Source organism: Schistocerca americana, chromosome 1 (genome assembly GCF_021461395.2).
Source record: "Schistocerca americana isolate TAMUIC-IGC-003095 chromosome 1, iqSchAmer2.1, whole genome shotgun sequence".
Lineage (NCBI taxonomy): Eukaryota > Metazoa > Arthropoda > Insecta > Orthoptera > Acrididae > Schistocerca > Schistocerca americana.
In genome coordinates, this window is record NC_060119.1 from 501,448,838 (window position 1) to 501,462,404 (window position 13,567).

At 37.9% G+C, this 13,567-nt stretch overlaps 1 protein-coding gene across 1 annotated transcript in view; it reads left to right on the forward strand.

The window, feature by feature from the left end:
* LOC124604653 (protein kintoun) overlaps positions 1–13,567 on the forward strand; it is a 98,971-nt gene that overhangs the window by 57,083 nt on the left and 28,321 nt on the right. Inside the window, exon 3 of the mRNA XM_047136497.1 lies at positions 12,117–12,331. Coding sequence (XP_046992453.1) covers positions 12,117–12,331 — 215 coding nt within the window. The remainder of the gene's footprint in view (positions 1–12,116; positions 12,332–13,567) is intronic.

Consider the following 13,567-nt stretch of genomic DNA (forward strand, 5'->3'; position numbering starts at 1 on the left):
GTTCACTGGTTGAATGGCAAAAGGACACCACTTCTTGTGCAGAGGTGACAGCAAATGAGCCCAAGATCCTAGAAGCACTTGATCTAATCCAATAATGTCAAAACAAGAAGGTTTCACTCTAACTGCAGAAAAATGGCTCAGCCGATGGTCAGGAATTTCAGCAGGTGTCTTATTGTTAGGAAGGCCATGTTGTGGTCACGTTCCATATAAGTGTGTCCTCCAAGGGGAAACATTACTGTAACTGAGTTCAATCTTCTTGTGTTGTTTACAACATAATGTAAGACTCTTATAATAGTATAATTTTTATTCTCCATGCCACGTGCATTACAGAATGTGTCCAGACACTCTAACGCTTTAGACGACAAGAATCATTGTGAAGTTGGATTGCAAAATTCACACCTCTCTCACCTCAGTTGACTTACTTGGTAAGCACTGTGATATTCTTCTCTGGATTGCTGGCTATGTCGATTTCCAAAAACTTCTTCTCCAAAGAATACTGCTGGTTAACAGAATTTATCAGACTCACTCTCTCTCTCTCTCTCTCTCTCTCTCTCTCTCTCTCTCTCTCTCTCTCTCTACTCATGAAATAAGTGGATACTCGCAGAATACCTTTAGTTTATTCTTGGTATGTGTCAACTTTCACAAAGCACAAATTCACCATTTCTCACATAAATATTTAAAAAATTTGCAAGTCAATCAATTTGTCTGGCATTAAACTCGTTGGTTTAACAACCACATAATTTATGAACATGTCTTGCTTCTAGCAAGTCCAATGCGTGACTTACTTAACAGTCTAATCTCATTTCTTCATTTGTCCTTAACAATCATCATAATCACTAAACCAGCAAAGAATAGCACAGGCTCTTCTCTACACATACACTGAAACTCTATGGATTGTACAACAGGTACCTGCTGGCTGCCGTTCGGCCGCCGCGTCCACATTTTGCTTTTGACTGTTTTTAGACCTGCACACACAAACATGCAATGCACAGTAGGTCGGATTCGTCTTTCTCAGACTCTATTTAAAATATCGTGAGGTCGTGACAGTAGAAGGCCAAGTGGTTCTAGAATTTACGTGGAAATTCTCGAAGCACAACAACACTTAATATCTGGTGCCAACTTTGTGAATATAATGTGGTGCAACATCAATGCAACTTTATCATATCCTACCCCTCCAGTGGTCTCATTATAACAAAACAGAGTCACTATTAGACAGAACTAGAATGTTAAATGAATACAGAGATAATTGGCATATTGATATTTTCTGGAAATCCATGGATCTTTCTGTTTCATACTCGTAATTTTTGTGGCTTTCTTTCATCTGTAGAATGTGTCTGCTTTGGTCTTGTGTACATCATTTTCTGTCCTCAGCAGTATTTGTCATCTTTGAAGTTTCAGTTGTGGTTCTTCATTTGTAGTGCTCTTCCATCTCTGGGTGATGACTTGCATTTCTACTTGAAATGAGGGTATCGCATCTAGGAAAACCAAATTTTGTATTGAACTGTGAATTGAATAAATTTCTGTAATACTGATGAGATGTGTTAGGTAATCTTTTTTGTCTGATGCATTTTTCTAACATTCAAATTTGCAGGGAGGCATAGTTTCTTACTTACACTCCTTCTGTAATGATTGCACTACATCTGAAAGGCAGCACGATTTGGTCATTTTTTGACTGTCTGAGACACGCACTTGGTAAGAATATGCATTGCAATTGAATCTTGCGTGGTCCAAACCTTGTCTAGGTGTATGCTGTTTTATTGGGTTTATAGACATTAGTCCATATGAGTAGTAAATCTTATCTGCTCATCGTATCTTTTCATTTGATTAAATTCCTAAAGAATTTCTGATCACCGTTCAGCATACACATTTTTAAATCATATTAATCTCTTAAACTTAGCCTTGGCCGGCCACTATATGAAGACTGTTCTTTCAGACGGATGTATATCAACGCCTGTCGGCTAGAGATGGGGGATGCGCTCTTGAACTAATTCATAGAGTTGAATCTTTCAAAGGAGTGAACAATCAGTGATTCAGAAAAAAAGAACGGTAGCTCCAAACGTTTCCCACGGCAGAGAGAGAGAGAGAGAGAGAGAGAGAGAGAGAGAGAGAGAGAGAGAGAGACGGAGCATATCAGCAGCGCCTCTGCTGGTCAGAGCACAGTGCACGCCACACAACACAGCCAGCGCCGGCCTCTGTCCTGCTTCTACCTTGGCTGCCTGCATTGTGCAGTGCCCCATTGGATTTTGTGTTTCACATAGGAGGATGCTAAGTTCACCCAACCTGGATATGATGTGACGTCATTATGACGTATATACGCTTTAGTCGATTAACACATCTATCGACTTTTAACGAACGTTCGAGATTCTAAACTGTCGTCAGCTAGTGGTTTGTTTTGACACGTGCGATTTTGATAACAGCTCAGTGTGGCAGCGTATATGTATTTCGCCAAAATAAAAGTAAAAGAGCTGGATATTAATAGAAATATTCCTGACCGTGGCCTTGAAAACACCATGGACAACACGTTTCGTAAAAAAGTGAAGTCTTCTTATGTCGCGACCAGATTAGTTGTGTGATTGCTGTATTGAGCGCTTACGCCGAAAATAATATTTCTTTATTATCAATATTTTAGTATGGTTTCATACAATTGGTCTTGTCAGTACATATTAGATTGTAGCAGCATACTCTTGCTGACTTTTTTTTCTTAATTTATATAGCTGAAAGAGAACTCGTGCAAGTTTGTTAGCTAAGTAATTTATATGTCCATCCCAAGATAGTCTTTTATCAACCATAATTCCAAGTAATTTTACACTCGGACCGCAGAGACAGGTACCTTAGTGTCCAGTAATGACTGGTGTGTAGAATGATTGAATTTCGAACTTAAAAAGAAAAATATGAGGCATTGTTGAATAAAAATCGTCGACCGGAGATGAAATACGAGGGGAAATGGATTTCTCAATGAAATCTTAACCAAAGGTTAGTGTCTTGACGCATCTAAAGATTTTGGCTGCTGAGTGCTTCTCCTCACCGAGTACGAATAACCGACGCACTTCAGCTGGGTCAGAAGTACATCAATTTCTGCTTGAGATTCACAATAACCACGTAATTGCCCGCCGTCATCGATGCTGAACTCTTTCAGCTTTTTCTCATTAGTCTCTCGAATGCTGAACACATAATTAGAGACGAGCAAACGAAAAACAACGCACAGGACACAAACATAGTACAATACACGATTTAAACGCAAGGAACGCAAAACACATTTAAACGAATGGCACAGAGCACAGCACTACCCTGTCACAACCTCTCGAAATTTCACAAAAGTCGAATAGTCGATATGCGGTTTCTATCGTTTTCGATGTAGCGTGTATACGTCATAATGACGTCACATCGTATCCAAGTCCGGTGAACTTAGCATCCTCCGTTTCACATATGCCGTGCCGTCCATGTGCGTCGTCTGCCGCGCGCAGTGTCTGGCGCAGCTTAACTTCGCATCGCACTCTGTCGGCGATCGTTTCAGTCGCACGTCCTGCCCTCTGGGCAGTTGATGCGAGCAACAGGACAGAGAGCCACCTAGCGGATAACATAGGAACTACTTGCAACAACCTGCTCGCAAGGGAACGGACGATTTGTTTCGGAGCGGGTGAGTTCACCGCTCCCCCCACCCTCGGAACTCGCCCGCTCAACGCTCACCCCACCGTCTCGACTCTAGCCAGAGCGTTGAGCAAAGCGACTCAGGTGTCACTCTGGTCTCTGCGGTCTCAGCTCACGCAGTAATACAGCTCGCGGCTCGACCCGCTCGACTCAGCGCCTCTGCATCGGAGTTCGTCCCTACTGGATATTGTTCTTCGTAGTAATACCGCTATGTATATTACATTATTATGTTATGTATACATCAATTGTTTTTATTTGTTTAAACTGATTAGATTAGGTTCCTGATGACTCCTCTTACTATAGGATTATTATGGAACTCGAATTTACGCTTTAATTACGAGCGAACCGATAAACGTATCGCAAAATGTGATACACCAATATTTTCCTTGTTTTATTCTGTGTAAGGCTATATGCAGCACTTTCGTTTTACAGTCAAATTTATATTTTTTTTTCTTATTCTGGTACGGATTTTGCGATTTTAGGCGTCTTCGGAAGGAAACGTTCCCTTTAAAAATATATGGCTTGCGATGAATTTGTATGAGGTTAATGAAATTTTAATACATTATAGCCAAATATATTGTTAATGTAAATCTCAAGTTACAACATTTTCCGATCACCCAAAAAACCACGATAGTGCAAAATAAATCAATAATCAAAAACTTTGTCATATCGTGGAAATTTCAATAAACAATACAAAATTCTTACTCATTATCTGTGTTACTTAAAAATAGGATCAAATAAGATCAAAATACAGGTGTAGTACTGGAATAAACCAAGTTTAAAGGACAATGTCCCTTCCATTTATTATCTATTGTAAATGAGTGGTGAGTCATGAAAAAGAGCTAATTCATTTCAGGGAGTGAACAGTTCTGATCCAATCTCTGAAAAGAACAGTTTTGCCCATCTCTACTGTCGGCAGCTTAGGGTCTTGATTTAATTATCATTTGATTCTAGAGAGCTGCATGGTCACCGCAGCATGTCTGAAAGAACAGATACCATCTTCATATAGTTAAGGCTAACTGGCCATTGACTTCCTTCTTCTGTGCGAATGCACATGCATTGCCCGAACTCTTACGGGACTCGGTAAGATTGTCTGCCGCGAGTAATGAGTGTAATGGGCAGGGGCACTACAAATGTAGTGTGTGGACATTAAGTTGGGAATATGGGTCTCACGGGGAGCGTGCAAGGGATAAATCCCTGCAGGCGCACTATCCTCTGTGCTGTCGGTGGCTCAGGTGGATAGAGCGTCTGCCATGTAAGCAGGAGATCCCGGGTTCGAGTCCCAGTCGGGGCGCATATTTTCAACTGTCCCCGTTTATGTATATCAATGCCTGTTGGCAGCTCAGGGTCTTGATTTAATTATCATTTTAAAACACTATACTCTGATAGGTTGCAACATTTAGAACAACTGGATCTGTAGTGTAAGAGAAACCACCTGGTCTTCCCTGTTCAGTTTGGATTAATTCTGGAAAACAGACAGAGCGAGAATGGCAGTTCTTGCTAGTCTGAAACGCTCCAATAGGCAACAGGCTGTATCACTGGATGAGTCACGTCATTTGCTTCTTGTGCAATGATCTCAAATTTCACCTATGCAAATTAATGATTGTGTAGCAGCTAAGTGAAATGGATTTTGTGCAACGCAGATAGGTTTGTGGCATAATGGACACTGTTCTTATGGAAGATGCATGTGTCCTAATGTCCATGAGTGATGAAGTCTATTTTCATCTGGATGGGTGTATGTTAATGTACCCGAACTGTTATTACTAGACGTTGCAGAGCCCCATGAAGAACACAGAAAACCTCTCCACAGCTCAAAAGTAACAGTGTGGTGCCATATCTTAAGGCAGGGAATGTTGGACCCTATATATATATTCTTTTTTTTTTTTTTTTTTAAGGAGGAGGAACCACAGCTACTGTGACACCAGCGAAATGTTAAATAACTTCCATTATCTAGAACTAGAAAGATGTTGAATGAATATGACAGAAATGTGGTTCAAACAGAATGGTGCCACACATAAGACAGTGAGAGCATCTGTGGAAGTAGTTTGACACATATTCCCAGAACATGTCATTTCACGACATGGTGATGTCCCTTGCCGCCCCCCCCCCTTTCACCCAAGCAATCAATCAGTCTGTGACTACTTTTTGTGGTCCTACTTGAAACGAAGAGAGTACATGAACAAACTCCGCACAATTAATTACCTCAAGATTTCTATCATCAGGAAACTGAAGCTATACTGAATGAAATGTTGGAGAGAACTGTGCATAGCTGGCTGAAGTGGCCGTGCGGTTCTAGGCGCTGTAGTCTGGAACCGCGAGACCGCTACGGTCGCAGGTTCGAATCCTGCCTCGGGCATGGATGTGTGTGATGTCCTTAGGTTAGTTAGGTTTATTAACTAGTTCTAAGTTCTAGGGGACTAATGACCTCAGAAGTTGAGTCCCATAGTGCTCAGAGCCAGCCAGAACTGTGCATAACTTTCAGGAGAGGATCCAGATTTGTGTCCGGTAAGAAGGACGTCATCTCAATGACATTACTTTGTGAACCTAAGTAAGGTATGCAGATTTAAAAAATACAATAAAAGTGTTATTACTGAATGCAAAATTTTTAAAATAAAACCAGGTTTCAGTTATTCTGTATAATTCATAACTGCTACACTAGACAAATCATCTGGCCATAGATACTTCGTGCTACCCATGTGAAGTTGGGATGCATGCGTGTGTGATATGTAAGTGGTTTAAAAACTTTTTACATAATGTGTAGTGGCCCTTATGACCTGGGTATCTGCAGTTGATAAATGTACATGTATTTTTAACTAAAAAAAGGAATTGAGTATAAATAGGTTTTAAATATTTTTTCGAAGTAAACATTGTAACTAGTCTGTGGTTTAGAGTTTGTAATTATCTAATTACTGGTGATATGACGATCGAAATACCTTCAAACTGCTTAACAGCCGTGATCTACCAAAGAAATCAAAAGTACTTGACTGTGTAACTACAAATATTATGTCGTTAAGAAACACTGCACTGCATCTCAATGCTGCATCTGTCCCCACCACATCCCTGCATGCTCCCACAGGCAGCACCACCATCTTTCCCCACCCCAACCCTGCCAACCATCCCCTTCCGTGCCCCATGCCTCATTCATACCTTCACTACCCAACCCAGCTGGACTGCTGCTTGTGCCAGATGCAGTTGCAGTTAAGCCTTAGCACAGAAGGCAGTGGCCATGTGAATGTGAATTGTTGTGTGAATGTGTTTTCTACTTCTGAAAGAAGACTTGGTTCGAAAGCTGAAAATATTTGTGGTGTTCTCTCTCATTGTACCTGTCTGTGATTCAGTCCATAATCTTGTGTGGTAGTGTTATTACCATGTAACATATTTTGAAAGCAAAAGCAGAAAAAATATTGATTTCACTGACCCATGTACCACAAGATAGTTCAGATATTTCTGGTTGTTCACAAACATTCATCTAGAATTAACTGGTAACATAATCAAAAAAATTATGTCCTTGGACATAAAATATACATTATGGTAGAAATTGGAGAATTCATAAATGAGCTCACACTCTTTATTTTATTGCAATTTCTGTATTTTTACTGATAAACTTTATAAACAAAATGTGGGCCTCATCATGTAGAGCAACCATTCTGGGCTCATTAACTGTCTTGAGAAAACCTTTTTGTCAATCAATAGTCAAGTGGAAAAAAAGTCATTTGCAGTAGCAAATATGTCAGTGTCACTATTCATGTTATTGATATTGCCAATAGATTTCTGTAACAGAAGACTTCACTAAATTTTCAAAGCACATTCAGTGAGAAGTGAATTTGTAGTGACAAGCATAAAAAGCTGCTGATTTTGTACTTTATTGTAAAAGATAAAACATTAGCGGACTTGACAGGATTGAGATTTAAGTTCATATGAATATCTTCCCGGAACACTGTTTTCACAACACCAAGTTCCGAATAATTTCCAGAAACTATTCTCTGCATTCAACCCATTTTATCCCTCTCCTTTTATAGTCTGCGGTGTACTGTGTCAATGATTTTCCCCCGACATTCATATTTGTCAATCCCATAAACATCAGCATCTTTGATCTGGCTGAATATAATATAATCAAGCATTAGTTTTGAGCTTATTCAAAAGATACGAGATCTTTGTTTACCTGATGTGAAAGGAATACATAAGTGTTGTCAGTGCATCACCATTCACAGAAAATACTGTGGCCCTGTCTCTTAGAAGCAAGTACATTTTTTATGTCCCTCTTTTGTATAATGTGACTGTCTGATCATCTTAGGGGCTCCATCACAGAAAGTCACAAATCATCATCAGATAGGACTAAGTATCTGTGAAATATTTTTGAGATTGAAATTCAGTTTTCAGTTGCAAGTATATTTTTATTACATGTTTTGACAAATTGGTTTGTCATCTGCAGAAGCCTACAACATTAGGGATATTATAAATCATTTAGAAGAGATTGATATATTGTTACATTCAATCCTAGATTTTCGATTGTTTTTATAGAGGAGATGTTGAGTCACAGATACGCACAACAAAAAACCAGTCAATTTGACAGTTTTTTTGTTGTGTGTATCTGCGACTTGACATCCCTGTAGTGTGGTGAGTAGCAACGTCTCATTTCCTTAACGCTCTCATTATTCCATCATGGATTTTCCATTGCTTGGATATTACAGATCTTTAAACCTTGGCTGTAAATTTAAGTGAAGTAAGAAGTGTATTACAGAAACCTACTTAGTATTGGTTTAGCAGATGTCACTCTCTTCTTCTTAGAAACATAATGCTATGATATGTTCAGAAATATATGTATTTTACGTGATGATTGTAAACACAGACTGACAGTTTGTAGTAATTTAATTACATCTGTATATACATCAAGCTATTGTGCTAGCAGCAAGGGACATATACAAGAGCATATAAAAAATATAACCAAGGTATATAAGGAAGTTATATACAATACATTTGGAACACAGTTCCAATACATAAAAGGAATAGGCTAATTTTCGCATGTTGTAACAGCTGATTTGCAGTCAAAATAGTGTCTTGCTTTTAATGCTAGTTGATCATGCAACAAATCTTTTAACAATAGACAGGAATATTTATATATATTAAATTCTTCTAAAAGGATCATTTTGTAGACCTTGTCAACTATATGCAAAATTTCCATGTAAAGCAGGGATGGAGGAAGAATAGTGTGTGACTCTAATCTGAATTGTTCTCCAAAAGTTGATGTATGTGAATTCTCACTGTCTTTGTTGAGTCCGTGCTCACAAAAACAGGCCTTTAATGCCCTCCCTGTCAGCCCTATATAAAGACTCATATGTATATTACTAAAGACTCGTGTGTATATTACATTGTATTTTATATACTCCAGATTTGAGAAATTTGTCAGTTGGATGTTTCTCATTATGTAGAAACAGCAGCTTGGTGGCATTTTGGTGGTAAAGGACACAGTGATGTCCTATTTTGTAAATAAATTAGGTCTATGATATGAGTTGTTACCTAGAAATGGGATTGTAGTGTATTTCTTAGCAGTAAGACCACTTCTATTGAGTGTAGAGGAATTTATTTTCTTTTTGGTTTTATTGCTATAACATTATTGGAAAAGGTTTGATTGATATCCAGTTTTGACCGCTATATACTTTATTAAATTTTGTAGCAATAATAGAAGGCGTTAGGGACACCTCGATAATGCAGCATAGTATGAAAGAATGCCAATTTGTGCTTAAAAGGGTGACAAGAAGAGGCATGAATGAGGTTATCTGTTGTGGTGGGTTACCTAATTTCAGCATCCACTAAACATAGTTTCAGGTTCAGAAAACTCAGTTCATTATGCTGATTTCATATTTCATACATAAATTTAAATTTTGGGTGGAAGCAGTTCAGTGACTAACTAAGTGATATGATGTCCTTCACATATTCTTTTAATACAATGATGGTATCATCAACATATTGTCTGTAGATAGAAATGATATTGGTGGGAATTAAAAAAGTTATTTCAAAATTATTAATGAACATTTCATATAGAAATCCAGTAAGGCAGTTTCTCATAGCAAAGCCTTCATATTTTTGATATAGATGACCATTGAAACTGAAGTAGTTGTATTTAAGAATGATTCTCAAAACTCTTATAGGTTCTTTACTTTCATTTGAATTCACTTTCTTGTATTTAGTGAAATTGTCTTCAATAATATGGATGGTTTCATGTGTGGGAATGTTAGTGTAGAGATTTATAATATCAAAAGGTGCAAGTATATGGGCAGGGGAAAACATGACACATTTTAGAGAGTTAATCATATCTGTTTTATTTTTCACAGAGAAAGATGTTGTATATGTCTATTATTTCTTGAAGAACTAGTAAGTTCCTGGAAAGGAAATATCCAGGACTACCAATTCCATTAACAATTGGACAAATAGGGCAATTACTTTTATTAATCTTAATTTGCAACATAAAGCTGATGTCTTAGGATTCATGCTTAGTAATCTAGCATGGTCTTTGGGAGGGAAGAGGGAGTTACTGGAATCAAAAGTCTCTTTAAACTGTTTAGTGAAGTTAGTACTGGAGTCTTTGCTAATGGTATCAGTTCTGTTATCAGAAAAGAATTCTAATGTTTTATTTAGATAGTCAATAATACAAGATAACTGAAGAATTGGCTTTATCTGACTTTATTATGACAGCATTTTGTTCATTGAGCTTCTTATTAATGCACTACACTGCAAAAAGAGAGCTATTTTTCTTTTTATGACTGCTGTTTGTGATAAGCTCATTAACCTTGCAACCTGTCATAGCTTGTTTGCATCTGTTTAGCTCAGCAGTACCCACAACAGTTTTCTCATCAACAATAATCACGTACAGTACATACATTTCTGCTCATATCACAGCATTATGCTTCTATGAAGAAGACATTGACAACCGATAGAACAATACCAAGTAAGTTTCTGTAATATATTTCTTATACTTCATATAAATGCATAGCTAAGATCTAAAGATTTATAATATCTCCAATTTTGTAGGCTTCTGGAGATGACAAATTAATTTGTCGAAACCTGTAAACCGTAATACAATATATATTTGCAACTGATGACTGTATATTCTTCTGAAAAATATATGCTGCTGTTGCTGAAAATTATAACCATGAATAAAATAATAAAACAATTACATAGTGTTTTGTGAGGTTTCAGGATTGCAGCTGTGTGATGTTGACTTCTTGCAAAAATATTTCAGCTGACAAGCAGGCAGCCATCTTGAGTTTTGCACTGGAGAGTGCTTGTGCTTGTGGCTAAGTTTGCACCAGAAATTGGAACAGTGGCACATACGCGTAGGTCTTGGCTGCATGAATGCCCTCTGTTGAACATAGAGCCTTTTGCTGAATATTGCTCCATTTGAAGCACACAGCTGTATATATGACAGTTTTATTGGATGCATGCCTCTATCAAATCATGGGCCAGCATATTTAAAATTTGCTATTGTTTAATAGGTGTGAAATTTTGTTTTTGTCAAGAAATTAAAGAAATGCCCGGTCCCACACTTTATTCAGTTGAAAGCTGCCATCACAATTAATATCTTCAGTCAAATGTATCTCAACAGATACCTAAATAATTAAATCCCAGTAGTAAATTGTTGTGTCCAAGATTTTTGTGATGGAATAATCCAAGAAATAATTCTGGAGAAACGCTCACATATGGCTGACTTACTGGGCTGGGAAAGTTGAGTATGGTGATCACATTCCACACGTACCTTTTGTGTGTTACGCATGTTGTATGGCCAATGTTTGCTTTGTTTCATTGATACAGTGTTCTGTATACCCCATCTTTCCATAAACACAGGCCTTCTTTTACCAAGCTGAGAAGAGCACATGTCTTTGTAGGTGGCTGGATGATTACTTTCATAGGATTATGCCAAATTTAGATTAAATCTGGCCATGTACATGAGAAATGCCCTGGATTAACAGCTTCTCATCCTCTTTGTCTTGTGACTGTTCATGTTTACTCCTTGCTAAAGCTATGCTAATCAGATGTGAAGAATATCCTTTTTCCTTGAGCACTGATGGGAAACACACACAATGTTTGTCCTATGCACTAGCATGCAGTGGAGGACATCCATAGTTTCAGAAGGATGGGGGCAGCTAGACAGCAGCAAATACATATCTGTGTATTGAAAGAAATATAGCTTGAAATGTAAACAGATGGAAGATTGATGAAAGAGGGTTTGATGAAAATATCTATGTATAGATGTCAAATAGTTAATGATGATGACGTTGCAGATAACAAGCTAGAGAAATAGCACTGAAGGCAAAACTGTTACTTCAGGTACTCTTATAGGTATAAGTGAAGTCATTTTTCCTTTCTGTTGCTATAATACTTATTACTGTGGAACACAGTTGAAAGAATTTTTTAAAAACCTTTACAAAGTTTGTCAGCTTTCTGAGAACGTTAATTTATTTTATTCACAGAACTTAAGTCCAAGGAAAGGTATCCTTAAACATCCAGGACGGGTGTCTCGCAGTTTGTCCGAATCCAGTGTTGATGACTATTCATGGTCATCATCATTAGACATTGTGGGCCAGTCTGCTGGGTCTGATATTTGCATTCCTGAGGAAGAAGAGTCTGGGACGGAACACAAAAAGACTGTTCGTTTTAATGATGATGTATCAGAAAAAATTTACAGGTATGAAATATAGAACTTAGATTAGATAATTTAGTTGGCAAATACTAAGAAATTCCACTATGGTCTTCCTCCCTCCCTCCCCCCCCCCTCCCCTCCTGCCTCCCCCTCCCCCACCCCCCTCTCTCTCCCTCCAATGAATCTAAGAACAGATGTGTGCTCATAAGTGAGATCAGTGATGAAGCTTTTATGATCAAAGTAGATTATTATTACATTAAGAATTACTGTGTGATATTTATGTAGATGTTTGGAAAGGGGGAAAGTTTTTCATAAATAACTAAAATATGATCACTGCTTGGAATAAAGCTATAATTTCATTTTGAATGATAGTTCCTTAGAGATACAATACATTATGTACTTGCAGAAATAGTCGCAAACTGTAAAATGCTGATAATCATCTTAATTCATGATGGAAAGAAATTAACTAGCTTCAAAAATACAGGTTCTTGATACTGCAATGGCACTCTTAAAGAAATGGCACTATAAATATATCAGTAGCAACAGGTACGGAAACACTTCTTCTGTAACATATGATAAGTTTGTTACCCAAGCAGGAACTAATTATAAATATGTCAAACTGTCATATCTGTCTGTTTGAAAGTGCTTCTCCAAAACTATTAGACAAATTCTAATGGTTTTTTTGCGGGTAACTTGAGAATAGCTAGGGGCATCTTATAGGCTTTAGTTCATCAAAATTGAATCACAAAAAGCTATTGTAATGGAAAGTTTTATCCATACTAATATTATAAATTTGAAAGTAACTGTGTCTGTTACATTTTCATGAGTAACCTGCTGAACCAATTTAAATGAAATGAGATATGGAGGTAGCTTAAACCCTGAGGAAGAGCATAGACTACATTATAAAGTGTGTATTTCAAGATACTTATTGCTTTGAAGAATATTACACAAATTGGAAAGAACGCTATTTGTGTTCAAAATAAGCCAAAAACATGAAATTGAGTTCATTTGAAAGCTCTTTTAGGATGGGATCTGTTGTGTACATAGTTCCGCGTAGTCAGTGCGTACACAATTTTCCCACTAGAGCGCGCCCCGCTAAGCACAACAGCGCAGGCGCAGCGCTCGTCCGTCTCCGCACTACGAGATGGGGCTGTCTTAGAGGCGGACCAAATTCTGCTTCCGCCGATCTGCGTATTAATATGTAATGCAGCCAATGAGATTGCTGCTAACGTAAAACCTTTTCTCCTCGCGGATCACACTCGCGCAGTGATACCTGAAGGC